Source organism: Hyperolius riggenbachi, chromosome 3 (genome assembly GCF_040937935.1).
Source record: "Hyperolius riggenbachi isolate aHypRig1 chromosome 3, aHypRig1.pri, whole genome shotgun sequence".
Lineage (NCBI taxonomy): Eukaryota > Metazoa > Chordata > Amphibia > Anura > Hyperoliidae > Hyperolius > Hyperolius riggenbachi.
In genome coordinates, this window is record NC_090648.1 from 258494140 (window position 1) to 258515045 (window position 20906).

A 20906-nucleotide genomic window follows, 5' to 3' on the forward strand; every position below is an offset into this window, starting at 1 on the left:
TACCGTAAGCATGATCAGATTGGTACAAAGGTGCAGCCTAGGCCGTATCCGGGAAGCAACATTTCAGAGGGGTGAGGTCACTCCCTTATACGCCAGCATAAAATGTTTTTGTGTTTTTCCATCCTATTATATCAATATTATTTTACACAATGTTTCGGAAACTAAAGATGCACCACATTTATGGCAGGGGTGGCACTATTAAATTGGCCTAGGTGAATTCATAACTAAAATAAAGCCATTACAATACTGTGCAATTTAATACTTATCACAAAGAGCATATAGAATAGGCTAAAGTGTGTGTGTGTGTGTGTGTGTGTGTGCGCGTGCGTGCGTGCGTGCGTGCGTGCGCTACAGCTTGTTCACACTCTGTTGTGCTAAAGTGGGCTGTGTGGCCAGGTGTGACAGACCTGTGCTTTCAAATAGTCCCATTCAGATATGATCATTGTGGCCCTAGCTGCTATGTAACAACACAGCAGTACACATTTTTCCAGAGACAAAATGAATGACATGCATATGGGCAATAACAGAATGGATTGCTGGATGCATTCATCAGTGGAACACACACATACAAACTGGCCCTTGAGAAAAACATGATTGTTGATCTTCATAGAAATAAAATTGTCTAATGAAATAAACATTTAATTATTAGATGTTCTTAAATGATACCTGGCACTGTTTGAAATAATGTTGCGAACTAATAAACAAAGTTGTACTTTCTCAGTGCAGAAAATACCGTGCTGCAATGAATAGTAGCTGAGGAGATAAAAGGACACGCGTATTACAATACTTCCATCATGTTATGAGGGAGCTATAAACACCAAGATCAATATGAAAATTAAATAACAGTTTAACATCAAGCAGCATTGATCAGTCATACGAAAGAAAGAGTAAGACCTATACTGTGTAAAGCTCGTCTGTTACTTTAAGATCCCCATAGTATTATAATTGTTCTGTAACATTTACACCAGACAGATACAATGACAAGAAAATAAATCAGCCTTCTGAAAGCTGATGCACTGCACACAGTTCCTATCTATTTATGCAACGCAGATAAACGTCAAACTCTTTTTCTGATCAAAACCGACTAAATAAAGTGAAAAAATACAAAATGTATTAATGTCATATTTAAGCAGGTTTAAAAAAGCACCGATACATACTGCCAAAGGACCTCACTCCGCATACATCCAACCATACAAACATACCACTACCTAGGATCACCTAATGTGATCAGGGATCCCAAAAACTGCCATAGCGTGGGCCTGGGAATGCTCCTATACAAAGTGTCCTCCAAACAGCTATGCCGAATAGCAAACTGTCAATGTTCCACATAAGCACGGAGAATCCAAATGAAGCAGCACACAAAAGCAAGCAGTTCAATGGTTGCAATTAGCAAGCAAAGCCCAGGTCAGTTAGAGAAAAAGGGTTTTCAGCAGAAGCATATAGGCATATGAGCACAGAGTGAAGACATACTGTACCCAATCCAGATGCAGCTTGGATGGAGTCCGGTTAGCTCCTAGCTGATAGGTTTTCAGGTCTCTCAACCCCTTGGTCAAAGCTCACAGCTTGGGGAGTGTCCAGAAATCCAGTATCAATATGTCCATGCACGTGTGCTGCTGAACATTGCTGTAAAGATGACCCACGCAGTTTGCTGTTGTTGCAGTGATCTGCCTGACAAGAAAGCTGCAGGCTGCGCTGTTGTTGATCCGGTAGGCACCCAGGAGCTGAGGACTGACCAGGCCAGCAGGGAGTGAAGATGGAGGGCATGCAGGCGGGGGGTCGCAAGGCAGGGACCGTGCTAGCAACACGCCAGCAGCCCTGACAGGTTTCGCCGGGTCTACCGGCTTTTACGAAGGGAGGCGTGGCTACACGTATTCCCCGCGTCCAGCCTTTTATGAAAGACACATGACCGGGCATGTAAATGTCCGCACGCGTCACTTCATACGCGTCATACGCGTCACTCGACTCCGCCTCCTGCTCACGGCCAGAAGAAAGATGAAGGCCGGCACCATCCAGTAATTAAAGCTCAGTATTTAATTCAAAAAGACATCATGACATGTAAACGACGTTTCGGAGAAGGAACCTCCTTTCTCAAGTTCCTGTCAGTGTCTACAGTAGACACTGACAGGAACTTGAGAAAGGAGGTTCTTCCTCCGAAACGTCGTTTACATGTCATGATGTCTTTTTGAATTAAATACTGAGCTTTAATTACTGGATGGTGCCGGCCTTCATCTTTTTTCTTGCTGCATTGGGTCCTGAATGCTGCTGGACCTATAGACCTGGCACATCGCTTTTGTACATTTGGGGAGTGCTGTCTGCTACAAAGTTTCTACAGTTCTTGCTTACAGCCAATCACTGTGCCGGAAAAACGATCCCGCCAACTCACAGCAGAGTGGTATAGCCTGAGTGGCTGGTCAGAACGGAGGGGGAGAGAGGGCATGGCTGGATTGCGGGGGCAAAATAACCATTAAAGTAACAGCAAAATAAACAAATTATAAACGCAAAACAATCAAACTTATCATGCAAAATAATTCAAAACTTAGTTCTGGGCTGGAACGGCATACTCACAAAAAGCACTCAGATATGGACACTAAAGAACTGCATAAATGCAGAAATATGTCCAAGAAGTGTGCTGACATAGCACAAGCAATTCAAAATAAACGAAAATAAATGCCTACTGTGCGGCGATGTCGCAGAAGGGAGGACGAAGAGACACAGGCGGAAAGCAGACACAGCTGCCAAAGAACACATAAGGAGCCCATATGTTAAGGACGAAAGCGGGGGGGGGAGGGGGGGAGGGGTCGAAGGAAAGACCATCGAGGATATGAATCCGGGGGCAAAATAAATCAGTTAGGTAGAAAAGCTGCAAAGCCAACCGTTTCATTAAGGCCAGGATATTCAGTGGCCCCTAATTCAAAAATCCATCTGGACTCTTTCTGCAAAAGCAAACGATCGTAATTGCCACCTCTTCTTCTGATCACCCACCTAATGGTGTGTAGTTTTTGAACTTGGAATACTATTTGTCTTATTTTACCTTTCTGGAATATATTGATGTGCGTGATTATGGTTTACAGTATATTATTTCTGTTCTAAGCTTTCCTGCAGTTTAATTTTTGTGCACCTAACATATAAATCTCGATAGTTTAAAGCACAGCTGCATAATAAAAAAAAAGCGTATGAAGCCAAAGAAACAGTATACAAAAACAGTCAACTTGTTTTATATACTGTATTATAAAATCCAAGAATAAGACCTGTGGGGATCTTCACATCCAGCTCATTTTAAGAAAATCTTTTGTAAATGATGAATTGGATTTATATGGTATAATGTATGCAAATACTTTAAAAGTATCAGTTTAATTATGTAGATTTCAGAATAATGTGCGCTTCCTAGGCTGTACATTACATTTATAATAATGATAAAAAGAACCATAAATTGGATTTTATTGCAAGTTTCCTTTTTAAGCTTTCCGTAGCGACAATTTACTTTGTATACAGTTAAAGAAAGCAACTTACAGTAGCATTAAAGTAAAATATATGCCATAAGTAATAATGTTAAAAAAAAAACCTTGCCTTTTACAATGTTGCCATTTTATAGATCTTGACCATAGATTTGTTTTAAACAACTTGTGGATTTTCATAGACAGTTTAATTTCAAAACAATCATTTAAATAATAAAAAAAAATCATAACTTGATCACTTTGAAATCAAATTTTGCCACTAAAAGCAGGTCAATTTGTATAAATGTAATCATTATTATTATTTATTTCATAGTCATAGAGTACAGAGTTTAAAACATACAAGAATGGGGACCATAAACATGTACATAGTTCACGTACAGTTTAACAGGAACAACAAATGGGGGAAAGAGGCGCCCTGGGTGTGGTGAAAGCGTGTAAAAACAGCTTAAAAATGATAAATAACATGAGGTAGCTTACCTCAAATGATGAAATCTCTGTACGTATACAAAATATTTTTTTATTTAGCACAGGCATCGCGTTTCGCGGGTCTGAGCCCGCTTCCTCAGGCCAATAAAAGTGCCAAATGAGTGAAATCCTATAGCGAAGGGAGCCTCCCTTCGCTCTACAATTTCACTCATTTGGCACTTTTATTGGCCTGAGGAAGCGGGCTCAGACCCATGAAACGCGTTGCCTGTGCTAAATAAAAAAATCTTTTGTATACGTGCAGAGATTTCGTCATTTGAGGTAAGCTACCTCATGTTATTTATCATTTTTAAGCTGTTTTTAGATGGTTTTACCACACCTAGGGCGCCTCTTTCCCCCATTTGTGCTTAGTATACCCCTGTATTCCTGTTGATTCGAGAGGTAGAAACAGACCACCGATGGTTTCCACCATGGTGGACTCCTGTTTCTCTTTTCTAGGAGAGTGACCACATCCAGGTCATTCTCTACACCTGCTTCCTGTGGTCGGTTGCCCCTTACAAACCCTCCTTTGTGAGTAGCATTTTTAGATTTGCCTTTACCCTTTGTCTCATACATATTGCACTACTGGGCTCCTGTTTTTGTGTCTCCTGTATCTTTTCTCTAGGGTGCAGAGCCACCCCGACTCCAATTTCCAGTTTAGCAGGAACATCCAATAACACAAGTACAAAAAACTTGCTTTCTTTTTGTGGTATAAAAACATCCAGCAATACAGATACATGTTCATTTGATACAATAAATATTACAGAAATGAGAAACACTAGCCAGAGGTCTCTGCACTTGTGTGCTTACATTACAGAGGGGAGTGGGGTGGAGACAATGGGTAAGGATGCAAAGGGGCTAGTGGATGTGGCAGTAAGTCTTGAGATCTAATGTAGATTTGAATATGTCTCTGAAGGATGTGTTTTAATGTTGTGTTTGAAGGTTTCAACATGGAAAGCATGGTAGACAAGGCATACAAGAGAATTTCAATGGATTGATGAAACTTCCTGAGATGCAAGAAAGATAGGAGGTGATCAAAATAGAGGACAGGAGAGTTTCACATGAGGGGTGACGCTTGTACCTGGAAATGTATGGAGGGGACATCTTCTGGACAGAATTGTAAGAGAGGATTAGGAGGTGTAACTGGTTTCTCCTGGTAGCTGCATAAGATGAATTGAAAGAGAAGTGGATGACACAAGCAAAAAAGTTTGATTGAGGTTGAAATGGAGGCTTTTTTTTTGGGGGGGGGGGGGGCAGCAAAGTACAATGTTGCAATTGTTAAGACAGTATATAATTAGGGTATGTAGAAGAATTTTATGTAAGAAAAGGAGCGGATGAATGTAGCAGGAGGTAGTTAAAGAAGTAATGTGAAGCTTAAATGAGAGCTTAGAGTTGCATATTTCTCCCAAAAACAGACAGACAGAGGTCACTGTAGTGTCATAAACATTTACATTGACTACAGGTAGTAGAGCAGAAAGAGATGATGAAAAGATTACAATTTCTATTTTACTCACATCACAGGATGACATGAATGCCATTCCCCTATACTTATTCTTTGAGGAAGGGGTGGATTTATGGGGGCTTATAGATTTCATATAACGAACTATATAACTAATGTTATACTGAAGTCAAAGATTCAGGTTTACTAGCTCTTAGTAAATGTTGGTTGTATGGGGTCTCTCACTTTTAGAAGAAAAAGGTGTGGTGTACATAAATGTTACCAATTGATAGCTGGCATCTGTGATTTGCTCCAAACTCCTCGTCATTTTCATATTCAGAAAGGCTTTTTTTTGTGTGTGTAAGGAGATTCCTGGACTGCACACCTATTGTTTTAAATGAATGTCAGGGATCTCTTCAGCAGCTGCTCTCAGCTAAAGGAATAATCACTGACTGGTCAGCTTTGCCTGAACATCAGTCTTCAAGCATCTTTGGCAGAGAGCATATGTCCTTCCCCCTGGCACTGGACACATGACTGACTAATAGAAGGCAAGCAGCTCCAGATAAGTTGTACACATAGCAAGCATAAAATGATGAAACAAGGCCGTTATTTTCATGCATACATCGATTTAAAACCGAGATAAAATTCTACATATTTTGCATTATTTACAGTCTCACATCCATAACTCATACATATTACCATAATTCATTTTAAAGCGGAATATAACCCTGCATTTCCACTTTGCTCTAAAACATTATTTACAGCATATTATATGCAAAAAGCATTTTTTTTTTTACTAGACCAGCATTGGTAGGGTTAAACACAGAGGTTTAAAGTTCCGTGGAGAGATATGCAGAAGTTCAGATTGTTACATTCTATCTAGTTATATGTATCTATTGAGAAATGTTACACACTCTTTGGCTGTCCTTCAACTCCTTCTAAGTCAGAGAGATGAGTCACAATCAACACTTAGATACATTTATGTAAACAAAATATATCTATGTCAGCTTCGAATGTGTCTGCAGAAATCTCCAGGAACTTTAAAACACTGTGTAACCCTTTCAATGCTGGTCTAGTAAAAAAAAACTGCTGGTTGCATATAATATACTGTAAATAATGTTTTAGAGCAAAGTTGAAATGCAGGGTTATATTCCGCTTTAAAGTGGACGTTCTACAGCTGATGAAATGTCTTGCTGCTTTTACTACCCATAGTTTATGAATGTATAGAATACTTTTCTAAATAGTTTATTTCTAATGTAAATCCATTTTTGTTTCCAATGTCCTATCTGTAGAAAGAAATGTAAAATTTGAATCACTATCATCCGCTAATCCTTTTGGTTTAAGACAAATATATTAGGATTACATAGGCATTCGCTCCCTGCTTGATTTATCATTAAATAAGAAGCTGTGTGCAATGTCAACTTGAGAGTGCTTATCTGTTAAGTCAACTGTCAAAAGTAATAATTTGTTGCTTTATGAAAGAAAACATTGATAAAGGGGTTTAAGCTTTTGATGTTCAAGGCTAAGTGGTGGATGCGGCACCAGCTAGGAACATCGACTATATTAATTGTATTATACTCATATTTGCTAGCCTATGTGTGAATAATAAATGCTTTCATGAAATGTTTTACTACTTTTTTTCTTTTTGACATGCAAGAATAGTAGTATGTTACATGTTTTATCTGTTCACACTGTAAAAGCATTCATATTACATAATAGTGATTTCAAGGCAAAGTAGAAAAGCATTTGCCAAGAAAATCCTTCCTCAGAGAGAAAAGAACAAGAAAAAAATCTGCTTCTTGAAAACATACTGCCTGATTTCTGATGGTCTGTCTTCTCACATGTGACACAAAGTGATCAGGCCATTAATTAACTGGCTTCTATTTTGAAAGGCTGCCACTATGAACAGCTGAAAAACACCTTAAGAATTTCAGAATATCATCATCATAACATCATAACAAAAGATGATTTAAGTTCTGAAGAGTACAATTTTATTTAACCATTTAAGGACCAGGGGCTTAAACCCCCCCTAGTGACCAGGCCATTTTTTAATTAACTGAAAAAATGCACCTTTATTTCCAAATAATATATAGGCGTCAATCATTGTATTAGGGAAAAATTTTAAATGTTGCAATAACCAGGACAAAACGGTGTGGGATTTAATTCAGTTAGCATGCATTGTTTTAACACTATAATGGCCGAAAAATGAGAAATAATGCATTTTTTCAAATTTTTTTCTTATTTTTCCTGTTAAAACAGTTTTAGAATAAAATAATTCATAGCAAAAATTACCCCCCAAAGAAAGCCTAATTGGTGGCAAAAAAAACAAGATATAGATTGTTTAGTTGTGATATAAGTAGTAAGATATAAGTAGTAATAAAGTTATAGGCACATGAATTAAAGGAGCGATGACAGGTGAAAATTGCTCTGTTTTTTTAAGGGTAGAAAAACCCTTGGAGGTGAAGTGGTTGAGCAGCATATACACTTTTACATGTAAAACATAGACAGTGGGTGCAGTACCCAAACTCCCCATGCCATCACTCGATAAAGAGTGGTTTGTCAGTTTGAAACAGCAACAGTCCTTTGTGCCAAGAAGACCTACACTGCAATGTAGACATGGTCCCTGTTCCAAACATACCCTCTGTCCAAAGCATGTAGCAAGAGCTACTGTATATTACAGAGCTGTAAGGAGCTGTAGTTACATCCTGATTGAGCTGTCTGATGTCTTGGCTTTATTTGTTCACATCTTGGAAGTGAATAAAAACTACTACTTTAATCGTTAGTGCTGGTCATGCGATTTGTTTGGTACCCAACATCCCCAGCTGTTTTTTGTTTTGTTTTTTTCACTGCATATCAAACTTCTGGCTATGATTGGTAATAATCTATAATTTATACCTAATGGTTAAACACCTCTATTAGCCCTAAACTACTTATTAAACGTGTCCGAACTTTAGAAAATATTGTTTTTTTACATCACCAGTCTTTGTCACACCACCAATTGTGTACATGCATGGAGTATTGAAATAAAGACAGAGATCTGGACGGTGCCTGGCCTGCATCTTTTGTACCACATACAGTAATGTTCGTTTTTCCATCTGCAACTGAAAACCGCAACAGAGCTTTGTTGTCCATAAGCTGATCTTATTCTTCTGGCAGCCTGTAGAGATGCTCAATGAGATAAAATTACTGTAAATCGGAGTTGATGCATATTTTATGCTAACCATATACAGCTTCAAAACTGAACCTCAAATGCTCCTGCACTAATTCTTTGCATCTCATTGTCCACATCTAGTAGCCTCAAGGCTAGAACATTTAGGCACAGGGTCAGGAAGGGATTTGTGCAATAGTTGGGTGTGCCAACAATTGCATTCTGCTATTCCTCATACATCCTTAAATTGCAAAACTGCAACAGATTTGAAATTATTTGGAAAAGTACTAATTTGTTGTGATTTTCTTACAGCTGTACCTCATAAAATTGGCAGAATTATAGAGGGAAGCCCTGCAGATCGCTGTGGAAAGCTAAAAGTTGGAGACCGGATCTTAGCTGTGAATAGCCAGTCTATAATCAACATGCCTCATGCGGATATTGTTAAATTGATCAAAGATGCAGGGTTAAGTGTAACGCTATGCATTGTTCCTCAGGAGGGTATGTATAAGCAATTATTTCTATGATGTCCAATAAGGATTTTTGTTATGTTTGTGTCTGTGTGGATTTCACGGAGAATAAAAACTAGACCTGATTTGCACATGTTCTCTTGGACATAAAAACGTGGTCTAGCAAATCAGTCAGCATTTATTTAAGTTCTAGCTGGTTTCTTCTGTAGGCAAGTGCCTTAACCAGGAGGGTTTGAGGCTGGGAGCACACTAGGCAGTGTGGAAAACCATCAGTTTTGTGCTTTTATGCTTTTTTCATTCGGTTTTTATATGCGTTTGATTGCATTTTGCATGAACATTTTGCATTTGTTAAGTTTCCCTATTTCAGTGGCGTAAAATATATGATCATATTTAAAAACAAATGCGTCAAAATCACATAAAAATGTCCTCTGTGTCTCCATTAAAATACACTATGTGCATTTTACATACGTTTTTTGAGAAATATGCAGCAAGTTGTGTGTTTTAAAAAACACACATTATTAAAATGCACATGATTTTTCTTTTCATGCAGCCCCATAGACATTCATTATGGGAAAAAAATGCTAGCATTTTCCGCAAAGCTAGTGATTCTGCCTAGTTTGCCTAGTCTAACACCTTTGGTAGCCAGTAGCATGTAATTTTAAATAATTAGTCTAGAACTTTGGGATCTAACATAAATCTAGCGTTGTATTAGGTTATTCATGTGAAGAAAGTAAATATATGTATGATTCTTACTGGGGAACAAAAATGGGATATTCATTTGGTACATGTTGCATTTTTTACAGTTACAGCTTGACAGTTACCAATGAGTTTCAATAGTACCTGCCCTTTACTGTATTTTTCGGAATATAAGACATATTTTTTCTCCACCCAAAGTGGGATAAAAGTCACGTGTTTTGTAATCTATGGGATGGGAGAAAAGTCATGTGTTTTGTAATCTAAATAAGGAAGTCCACGACTTATGAATGCTTGCCGATATAACCAGCTGCGAGGTTGGGGACTACCTGTACTGTCCCCAGTTTGCCCCCTTGTGTCCCCTGCTCCCCTTGTGTCATCTTCAGCACGCACTAAATAAATGACAGCAGTGGCAGCATGTCTCACTTCATCCATCGACTCCAGTGGGGATCAGAGACCTCTCCTCTCCTTTACTTCTACCTTAGTGCCAGCTTCTGCTGATCATTGCATCAGCAGAAGTCAGCACTAGGTGAGCAGTGAAGGAGACGAGAGGTCTCTGATCACCGCTGGAGGCAATGGATGAGGTCAGCAATGCTGCCACTGCTGTAGTTAATTCAGGGGGAGAGAAGGGGACACAGTAATTGGGGAAGTACATCTACAAGATGCTCCTGGACCATGGACGCACCAGGCTTAGTATATTTTTTTTCCTAGTTATCGCTCTCTAAACCTAGGTGTGTCTTATATTCTGAAAAATGCGGTACAATGTATTATTCCAAGGAACATGAAGCAGCTAAAACATGTCCTTTTTGTTTATTAATGTGTTTGCTTTACACAGAGTTAAACAGCCCAGCCTCTGCACCAAGTTCAGAAAAGCAAAGTCCTATGGCCCAGCAACATAGCCCCATGGCACAACAAAGTCCAGTAGCCCAGCACAGTCCAGCAGCGCAGCCACCACCCCCACAACCACTGCAATTACAAGGCCATGAAAATAGGTAATGTCACTTTTTTAATTCTTTTTTTTTTATAGGCTGATCAAGTGCAACTTTCCTCTTCATGTAAATATGCCATTATTATTCCTATTTTTTGTTGTTAAATACAATGGTTCCTTCTTAAAATGAGACCTATACAGTTATTAATGATTTGGTCAAAGTTACCCAAAGTTCTCACTGTTACCTAGCTGAGCAGATGCTAAATGCACTACAGCAGTGTTAGATTTGCTGCTGCTATTGTTGTAAAGCATGGCTGTAGTTAAGTATCTGGAGGAGAGTAGATTTTTTTATTTTTTTTTATGAACCAAAGCTGATAAACTTAATTTGGAGACTAGTTTTGGGACTGACAGCATGTAGAGCCCCTTCCCCAGCCTTAAAGTGGACCCGAGGTTAGAGTGATAATGGAGGCTGCCATATTTATTTATTTTTAAACAATACTAGTTGCCTGGCAGCCCTGTTGATCCATTTGGCTGCAGTAGTGTCTGAATAACACCAGAAACCAGCATGCAGCTAATCTTGTCAGTTTTGACAATATTGTCAGAAACTCTTGATTCACTGCATGCTTGTTCAGAGTCTATGGCTGAATTAATTACAGAAAGAGGATCAGCAGGACAGCCAGGCAACTGGTATTTCTTAAAAAGATATAAACATGGAAGCCTCCATATCTTCTCTTTGGGTTCACTTTAAAAAGATGCAAGAGCTGCCTGTTGGCTGAACAGGCTGACCTGTCCTAGAAGATGTTATGTGAATAAAGAACAGAGGTGGGTTTATGAATTATTACTTAAGATTTGTGGCTGCTGAAATGTGTTGCAACAGATTAGGATTATGGGATGATTCCTGGTGGTTGTGCTTTCAACTGTCAAGGTTCTGTAATGAGAGAGACCAGGAGCCTGATGCTGTAGTATCGTTGGCTAAAGTTGGTAAGAGTAGAGTAGTGAAATATACTCACAAGAGTAGGTTGCACTCCTGCAACAACCGGTAGAGCCTATGAGAAATTAACCGTTCCCGTTCGGTATCCCGGATCCGCTCGACAGGTGCTGGTCAGTCGCTCTCCTTAGGTATTTGGACATGTAGTGTCATATACTGCCCCAAATGGTTGGTCTATAGCTAAGGAAAGTTGTAGGAAGTGCCCAGAATATAACTTTAACTTTAAATCCTAGGATATAGGAGTAATTAGATCTTGCCCCGATCAATGAAAAAAACACATGGGTAGAAATCATTTTAACCAGCCTGGCGGTATGGACGAGCTCAGCTCGTCCATCACCGCCGGAGGCTGCCGCTCAGGCCCTGCTGGGCCGATTTTTATCAAATAAAAAGGAGCACTTTGCCAGCCGCGTGTGCTACCTGATCGCTGCTGCAGCGCGGCAATCCGCCTCGTGCAGCGGCGAAAGAGGGTCCCCCCAGCCGCCCGAGCCTAGCGCAGCCGGACTAAACAGTTCCGGCCAGCGCTAAGGGCTGGATCGGAGGCGGCTGACGTCAGGACGTCGGCTGACGTGCATTACGTCACTCCGCTCGTCGCCATGGCGACGAGGAAAGCAAAACAAGAGAGGCCGCTCATCGCCTCCGGCGATCAGAAGTATGCGACAGGAGCGCCCTCTAGTGGACTCTCATGCTTTTAGTTGGCTGCATGCGATAGTTGTTTTTTTTTTTAAAAACACGTCCGGTCCCCAGCTTGGCGATCTTAAAGGATACCCGAGGTGACATGTGACATGATGAGATAGACATGTGTATGTACAGTGCCTAGCACACAAATAACTATGCTGTGTTCCTTTTTTCTTTCTCTGCCTGAAAGAGTTAAATATAAGGTATGCAAGTTGCTGACTCAGTCCTGACTCAGACAGGAAGTGACTACAGTGTGACCCTCACTGCTAAGAAATTCCAATTATACAACACTTTCCTAGCAGAAAATGGCTTCTGAGAGCAAGAAAGAGGTAAAAAAAGGGGGATTTCGTATCAGTGAGGGTCACACTGTAGTCACTTCCTGACTGAGTCAGCCACTTACATACCTGATATCTAACTCTTTCAGGCAGAGAAAGAAAAAAGGGAACACAGCATAGTTATTTGTGTGCTAGGCACTGTAGATACCCATGTCTATCTCATTATGTCACATTTCAGTTCGGGTATCCTTTAATAGAACGCCAGGCTGGTTAATGATGCACAAAAAAAAGACAACGTGTGTCCCGGGTACTGGCCCGCTTCTTCAGGTCAAATAATTAAGTGCCTAAGGCTGGGTCCACACTAGACCCGGTTGCAGGACGGACACTGCAGTCCGGATCAGGGGAAGTACCCACCGTACTGCAAACTGATGAAAGTGCATCAGTTTTGCATCAGTTTTGTATCAGTTTCCGTTCAGGTTTTTCCCTGACAGAAAACATCTCTATCATTAGGAAGGAGTGGGAGGATTTTTTGGGCCAATCATAAAGCTCAGGCTATCCGTTTTCACATCCGTTTTTTGCCTGTGGAGCTGGAGATGCGTTTTCTCATTGCTTTCACTACCCCTGCGTGTATCCGTGGTCCTGATCCGTTGCGTGAAAATGCAGCAGGTCCGGACCTTCCGTTCAGGTTTTAAAAACGGATCCCCGCAAACGCAGACGGATCCGTTTTTTACTTGGGTGAGGCTGGCTGCTATTTTAAACATTAGTATCCGGGACTCCGTTTTTCATCAGGTTTGAAAAACGCAGCCACGAATACGTTTCCGGACCTAGTGTGGACCAGCTCTAAGTCTGTAGCAGTCGTCAGTGTGGGTGCCTCATTTAGGTAAAAGAGGTGCCCACACCTGCGACTGCTACAGACTTAGGCCCTTTATTATTGCCCTGAGGAAGCAAACCAGTACCCATGACACGGAGTGTCTTTTTTGTGCATCATTAAAATTATTTCTACCTATGTGGTTTGTTCATTGATGGAGGTAAGATTTAATTACTACTATATCCTATGATTTAAAGTTGAGTTTATAATCTGGGCACCTCCTACAAGTTTTTTTTTTTTTTTGCAACAGATTAGGGATATATTCAAGTCCAAATGTTGTTCTTACATATCTGGTGTTAGGCTTTATGTACAGTACAGGAAACTATAATTTCATGTACAGTTTTGTACTGTGGACATATGCAGCAACTGTTGCTATACCTGTATTTTATGTATTCAAAACATTAATAGGCATACAAATGTAGAAATGTCTTCCTCTAATAGCTATATTTGGCTAAATTAATTTAAAAGTTGAATTTAAAGGGACACTGTAGGGGGGTCGGGGGAAAATGAGTTGAACTTACTCGGGGCTTCTAATGGTCCCCCGCAGACATCCTGTGCCCGCGCAGCCACTCACCAATGCTCCGGCCCCGCCTCCAGTTCACTTCTGGAATTTCAGACTTTAAAGTCTGAAAACCACTGCGCCTGCATTGCCATGTCCTCAATCCCGCTGATGTCACGAGGAGCATACTGCGCAGGCCCAGTATGGTCTGTGTCTGCGCAATGCACTCCTGGTGACATCAGCGGGATTGAGGACATGGCAACGCAGGCGCAGTGGTTTTCAGACTTTAAAGTCTGAAATTCCAGAAGTGAACCGAAGGCGGGGCCGGAGCATTGGTGAGCGGCTGCGCGGGCACAGGATGTCTGAGGTGGACCATTAGAAGCCCCGGGTAACTTCAACTCATTTTCCCCCTACCCCCCCCAACAGTATCCCTTTAATTTTATGGTTATCATGGAACACCAGTCACATTGTTTTTATTTTAGTTTTAGACAAAGGGGTTAAAACTAATTTTTGTGTTCTACTTTAGGAGATTTTTACCTCCTGTCTATTTATAAAAGGGACACTAATAGAAGGAAGTATGGCTAAATCTTTCGAAAAGGCATACAGTCAGCAATAAATACAGTTCTCAGTGGGTATGAAAAGAAGCTATAAAAAAACTGTGATGTTTTATTTCTGTCTGTGTTCCCACTGGTGACAATAAATGATGTCTTGGTGACACACCTAAAATATGATGGCACAAGAAGCATTACTAGACTATGGTAGTTTTGTCTCAACTGTTTTTATACTTAAATGGGTTTATTAAATATAGATACAGAAAATTTGCTCTATTTGTTTTACAACACTGGAATGTCATGCTCAGTGTATTATAAGCTGTTCATAGCTGCAGTGTGACTTCATCCCATTTGAATATGTGCTTCTAGAATTATACTATTGCTTATAAGTGTTCCCTCTCCCTTCACTAATTCCATGTAGATCTCATCAGCTCTTCGGCAAATACAGAATTGATGAGTCTGAGTCAGTCAGGAGAAAGTTGTGCAATGAAGATTAGGATATTATGCCAATATTCTGTAGTAGGTCTGAAATCAATTGTAGTAATCTATTATAATATACTTTATTATTGGACAGATATTCTTTTTAAAGTGACACTGAAGCGAAAAAAAATTATGAAATAATGAATTGGTTGTGTAGTATGGATAATAACTAGAACATTAGTAGCAAAGAAAATATTCTCATATTTTTATTTTCAGTTATATAGTTGTTGTTGTTTTTTATAACATTGCATCATTCTCTAATATTTGCAGTTTACACACTACTCAGCATTCTAAATGATTTTACAGAGCAGGCTTGTGAACTTTTGAACTGTCCTCTGCAGGAAAAAAAAAATACAGTGACTGATAGTTAAGATAATAAGCTTCAGAAGACAGAGCTCTCTGCGACTTTGAACGTCGTGGAGCTAAATGGCTCTTGTGCATAACAACTGGAGTTTCTTAACTCTTCCTGTACTGGACACAATATTAGACTTATGTCTCTGCTCCTAATGTTTTATTTCTTAGCTGTACTACACACAAATCATTATATCATATTTTTTCCACTTCAGTGTCTCTTTAATATATTTTAAAAGCTTTTTTAGGCCTTCATATTTACATGCATACTCCTAATTCATGAATATATCTTCCAGCGGTGGAAAATTCAATTTTTAAAGCAACTGCTTGAAGTGTGGTAGTCCATAAATTTAGATATTTTAAGTGGAATTCTTTCTTTGTGTAGCTACAGGTCTGAAGTAAAAGCCAGACAAGATGTAAAGCCGGATATTAGGCAGCCGCCATTTACAGACTACCGTCAGCCTTCTACGGACTACAGGCAGCCCCCAGTAGATTATCGCCATCCACCAGTACTTGATTACCAGCAGCCCCCTCCCATGGATTACAGGCAACCCCCTTTAATAGATTATCGGCAACATTCTCCTGACACTAGGCAATATCCACTCCCAGACTACCGGCAATTTCAGGTAAGGAATCTTCCTCTTTTCTTCATTTTACACATGGTTTTAGGCCGCTTTAATACCAGTGTAGCATCACAGTAATCTAACCCACTGCTCCCACATCGCATTGGCTATTAGACTCTATAAGACTAGAAAAAAAAGGCAGCACTAGTCGACTTAATGGTAACCAGCAGGAACCCTCATAGGGAAATTCTGCTAACGTGATTGGGTTGACAGCACCCTCTCAAACGGCTAGGTTTCAGATAGGTTGTGGTTAACCACGCCCATATTATTTGGCCAATCACAACACTTTGTGCTGTAAAGGGTACTGTGATTGAAAGACTGTTCCCTATGAAGTTCCCTGCTTGATCCTTTAAAGTAGATTAATGGCAAAAAGGCAATACCCATCTAGCAGTTGTCCCAGTACTTTTACTAAGTAGCAGTGATGCCAGCATGTAAATATTGATTTGATGGGCTGAGTAGTTTAGCCATGTGCACAGTGTGGAATGGAAAACCTTCTGTTTTTTTTCCTAAGCTATTGCAGAAAGCTTGCTTGCTCCTAGGGCATGTGAAGGTGTTTTAAAAAGCTATAAGCCTTATTCCCACTATAAACTGTTTTGTATACAAGTTTTTCCAAGCACATTTTCAACACATACTACACGTATGTACACCTCTCTCTGCTTGCATTGTTGTCCGCTGATAATGCACTTTAATACAAAAACGCAGACAAATGTGTGGAAAAGCAATCGCCTTCAAGTTTTCTTACCCCACACATTGCAAAGTCCATTTTACATGGGCTGCCAGATCTAATGCATTTTAGTATTGCAGAAAACTGACACAAAACCGATATAGTCTGAACAAAGGCATTAATCTTCAATAGTTCATATATCTATGGAGAGGTACTTTATGCAAATTGATATTTTATATGTTCGTACCATTACAGACAGTCCCCTACTTACAAATATCTCAAGTTACAACTTTTCATACATACATACATACAAATAAAATGTACTGCACTGCTTTTGGTATTACAGATTTTTGTTACATGTTACAGTATTCTATAAACTGTTGTAAGTAGTTGAACACAAAAGCACATTTAAAACAAAAAAATGTTTTATACTATATGTCTAAATCCAGACTTGTCCTAAAGTAAACCATTTATCCACTATGTATAACGTATGACTTGACTAACACATATAACTTACAATCTGCTGGAACAGAACCTGTTTGTAAATTGGGGACTGCCTGTACTTATATCTGTAATGAAGCAAACTTCAAACTGTTTTTGTTTTGTTTTTTAAGTAGAGGTGTTTGCACAACCTGCAATTACATCAAGTTTGTTAATAATCATGTTGTGTATATGGGTGTCCATTTTCTGATATATAATTTCTTGCTTTCTCGTTGATATTAATTTGGATTATTCTACCTTTTACCATCTGCACAAGCATATTATCTTTCTGCATGACCTTCCACATCTTACCAAGTCTTTTTTTAGCTTTCACCTTTTTACCACTGAAATACAGTTCCTTCATCACTTCAAAGAAAGTTTCTAAAAGTGTAAAAGAGGTCTGAAAATCCAGGGCATGTGCACAACTGTGATCAGTACAGGCTGCATGCTGTGATCAATTCACAGCAAGCATTAACCCGTTACATCCCCTCTCTGTCCACAGCAGGATTATGACTATTTCACGGTAGAGATGGAAAAGGGAGCGAAGGGCTTTGGCTTCAGTATACGAGGAGGAAGAGAATACAAGATGGACTTATATGTGCTTAGACTAGCAGAAGATGGCCCTGCAATACGAAATGGGAGGATGAGGGTAAGTTAATGTATAACTATCTTACTGCTTATCTATTTTCTATGTTCATTTAAGAATATATATCTATTCTATAGTCTTGACAGGCTTCATGTATACTGTAAGCAACTGTGTATGGAGAGGGACTAAAAAGATGGTGCATTTTATAATGCAAGCATTGTAAAGATTTTCAATCACCATAGCATTAATGAAAAATATTTAATGCCTTCTAAAAGGAATAAATTCAAGTTAAGAAAGCAACTCTACTTATAGTAAAGACTCTACAATAAACTGTCTTGCTATTAAAACTGTATTGTTTAAAGATCTTGTCCATACAAGTGATGAGCACATCCTGATTTTTTTCCTTTCTTGCAACCTGAATAGAGTAGTACGAGATGCATGAATTGGGTGCTGGATGCAATAGGAAAATTAAGCGGCGCCATAGACTGCATTGTACATTTGTGGCTGTAGCGTATCGAGTGCATAATTTGGGCACTGGAGTTCTAGTTATCATGCAGCAGGGGTGCTAGTTAGTGTGGGGTTTGATTATTAACCTCCTTGTCGGTAATCCTGAGCTACGCTCAAGCTAGCCGCCAGGAGCTCTGTGCAGAGTAGGGCACGCAGCGGCCGTTTTTACTCTCCTCCCAGGGGATCCAGACATAGGTAGCCGTTCTCCTTCCTGTTCTCAGAAGCTCTGAATCACTCTGGTGAGATTGTCGTCATCGATCTCACCACAGAGTTACAGCGCCACCTGGAGGACGAAGGTAAAATTGCAGCACTGGAGTGAGGTGAGTGAGAGCAGGGGCTGCTGCAGAGACTCTGGCGGCATGATTTTTTTCCTGATTTTAGAGTCTGAAATGTTTTAAAAAGACCCTAAAAACCAGAAATAATCATACCGCCAGGGAGGTTAAATAGCTGAACTCCATATTGGATGCGACAGGGGTGACAGTTGGTTTCTGAGTTCGGCTATTATATAGCCGAATTCCAGAATGGATGCGGTGCACTTATAACCAAATAACAGTATCAACTATACGTATAGCCAACTACAGTTATCAGCTGCAACAAAGTGTTATCTGTGCGCTGCTTAGTTATAGAGTTAGGTGTAGATGGAGGGTTAGTGTTAGGTTTAGGTAGGGGAAAATTGTTGTAAACTTTTGTAGGGGGAAGTTAGTGTTAGAGGATAGGTTGAGGGATGTTGACTTTTAAAAGCAATGGCAATAGCAGCATGCCAATTACTGATGCTAAGTTATTTGAAACACGATTTTTAAATAACTACAATACCCAGCACCCATATTACCTAGGACCCCTTTGATATAGATGCAAATAGTAGAAGGTACCAGATGGACACATAAGGATTCTAAAAGATAATGAGAAGTGGATGAATTGGTGGCCAGTGTTTGGAAGGCTAGCACTCCCCCTGCTGATTTCTCACTGGACATATGCACTAAATGACATTCTGTACATGGAGGAGTTGGTGGCTGCTGATGACAACAGATTAGATGCCCATGTTGATATTTGGTTTGGATGGCTAGATTTTAGAGACTTTGATGAGTTTAGGAACCTGGTGAACTAACCCATGGTGTCAGTAGGGGGGGGGGGCTCATTTTAATTTGTATTGCCCAGGGGGGTGCTCTATTGCTCTATGTCTCTAAAATAGTCCAGAGTCCAACAGTTTCCTATGGGGGTACTATGTTGTATGGGGGTAGTAAGGAGGAGTGGTTGGTGTATGTGGTCCTTCCTAATGGGTTGGCCCAGATGTGGCCTTAAAGAGACACTGAAGTGGAAAAAAATGATATAATGAATTGGTTGTGTAGTACGGATAATTACTAGAAGATTAGTAGCAAATAAAATATTCTCATTTTTATTTTCAGTTATATAGTGTGTTTTATAACATTGCATCATTCTTTAATATTTGCAGTTTACACACTGCTCAGCATTCTAAATGATTTTTAGAGCAGGCTAGTGAACTATTGATCTGTCCTCTGGCAGAGAAAAATAAACTTCTTCACTGACAGTTGAGATAGTAAACTTCAGAAGACAGCCCTCTCCACGACTTTGAAAGTCGTAGAGCTTAATGGCTTTTTTGCATAGAGATAACAACTGGAGTTTCTTAACTCTTCCTGTACTGGAAACAATTAGACTTTTGTCTCTGATCCTAATGTTTTATTTCTTAGCTGTACTACACATACAAATCATTGTATCATATTTTTTTTTCACTCCAGTGTCTCTTTAACCACTTGAGGACCCACCCTTTACCCCTCCTTCAGGACCAGCGCTGTTTTAGCTGATCTGTGCTGGGTGGGCTCTACAGCCCCCAGCACAGATCAGGGTGCAGGCAGAGCGACCAGATCGCCCCCTTTTTTCCCCACTAGGGGGATGATGTGCTGGGGGGGTCTGATCACTCCTGCCTGCCTGGGTGTTGCGGGGGGGGGGCACCTCAAAGCCCCCCTCCGCGGCGAAATTTCCCCCCCCCCCCTCCCTCTCCTCCCTCCCTTCCCCGGAGATCCGAGGCTGCACAGGAACGGATCTGTCCTGTGCAGCCTCTAACAGGCTCCTGCCTGTCATGTGACAGCGATCCCCGGCCGCTGATTGGCCGGGGATCACTGATCTGGTACAACGCTGCTACTGTTAGCAGCGTTGTACAGATGTAAACAAAGCGGATTATTTCCGCTTGTGTTTACATTTAGCCTGCGAGCCGCGATCGGCGGCCCGCAGGCTATTCACAGAGCCCCCCGCCGTGAATTTACAGGAAGCAGCCACTCGCGCGAGCGGCTGCTTCCTGATTAATTAGTTTGCAGCTGCCACTTTGCCGACGCGTGGTATGAGTGCGCGGTCAGCAAGTGGTTAAAGTGAACCTCCAGATTAAAAATCTACTAAGCAGCACTGAAAAGGCTTGGTGTTTCCTTAACAGTTTCACAACATCAAAACTTTGTTTTTCTTACCTAAGCCTAATTTTTAGCTGCACAAAAGCTAAGCTCCCCCCCATTAAAGAAAACTGCCCAGGCATTTTCCCCTGATGCTGTGCAAAGCATGATGGGATTTCCTATGTTGTTGTTCACGTTGCCTAGCAACTGGGAGGGGTGATCAGCACACAGGACAGTTGGAACTGTGTCTCATGCTCCCTGTCACCTCCTTTCAACCAAAACAATGGCTGCCCTCATGAAATCAAACATTTGCCTGTTCATGTAAAACAGGGTGGGTAAGAGATTATATGACCAATCTATTTTAATTAACAT

At 40.4% G+C, this 20906-nt stretch overlaps 1 protein-coding gene across 13 annotated transcripts in view; it reads left to right on the forward strand.

Moving 5' to 3' along the window:
- The window catches only part of MAGI2 (membrane associated guanylate kinase, WW and PDZ domain containing 2), a 1075940-nt gene that overhangs the window by 981558 nt on the left and 73476 nt on the right, over positions 1-20906 (forward strand). For 10 of the 13 annotated variants that reach the window (XM_068276198.1, XM_068276200.1, XM_068276203.1 and 7 more), the window contains 4 exons: positions 8816-9001; positions 10499-10655; positions 15664-15904; positions 17548-17694. In XM_068276198.1, the coding sequence (XP_068132299.1) occupies positions 8816-9001; positions 10499-10655; positions 15664-15904; positions 17548-17694 (731 nt within the window). The remainder of the gene's footprint in view (positions 1-8815; positions 9002-10498; positions 10656-15663; positions 15905-17547; positions 17695-20906) is intronic. The other 3 variants (XM_068276199.1, XM_068276193.1, XM_068276196.1) reach the window with 2 other exon arrangements.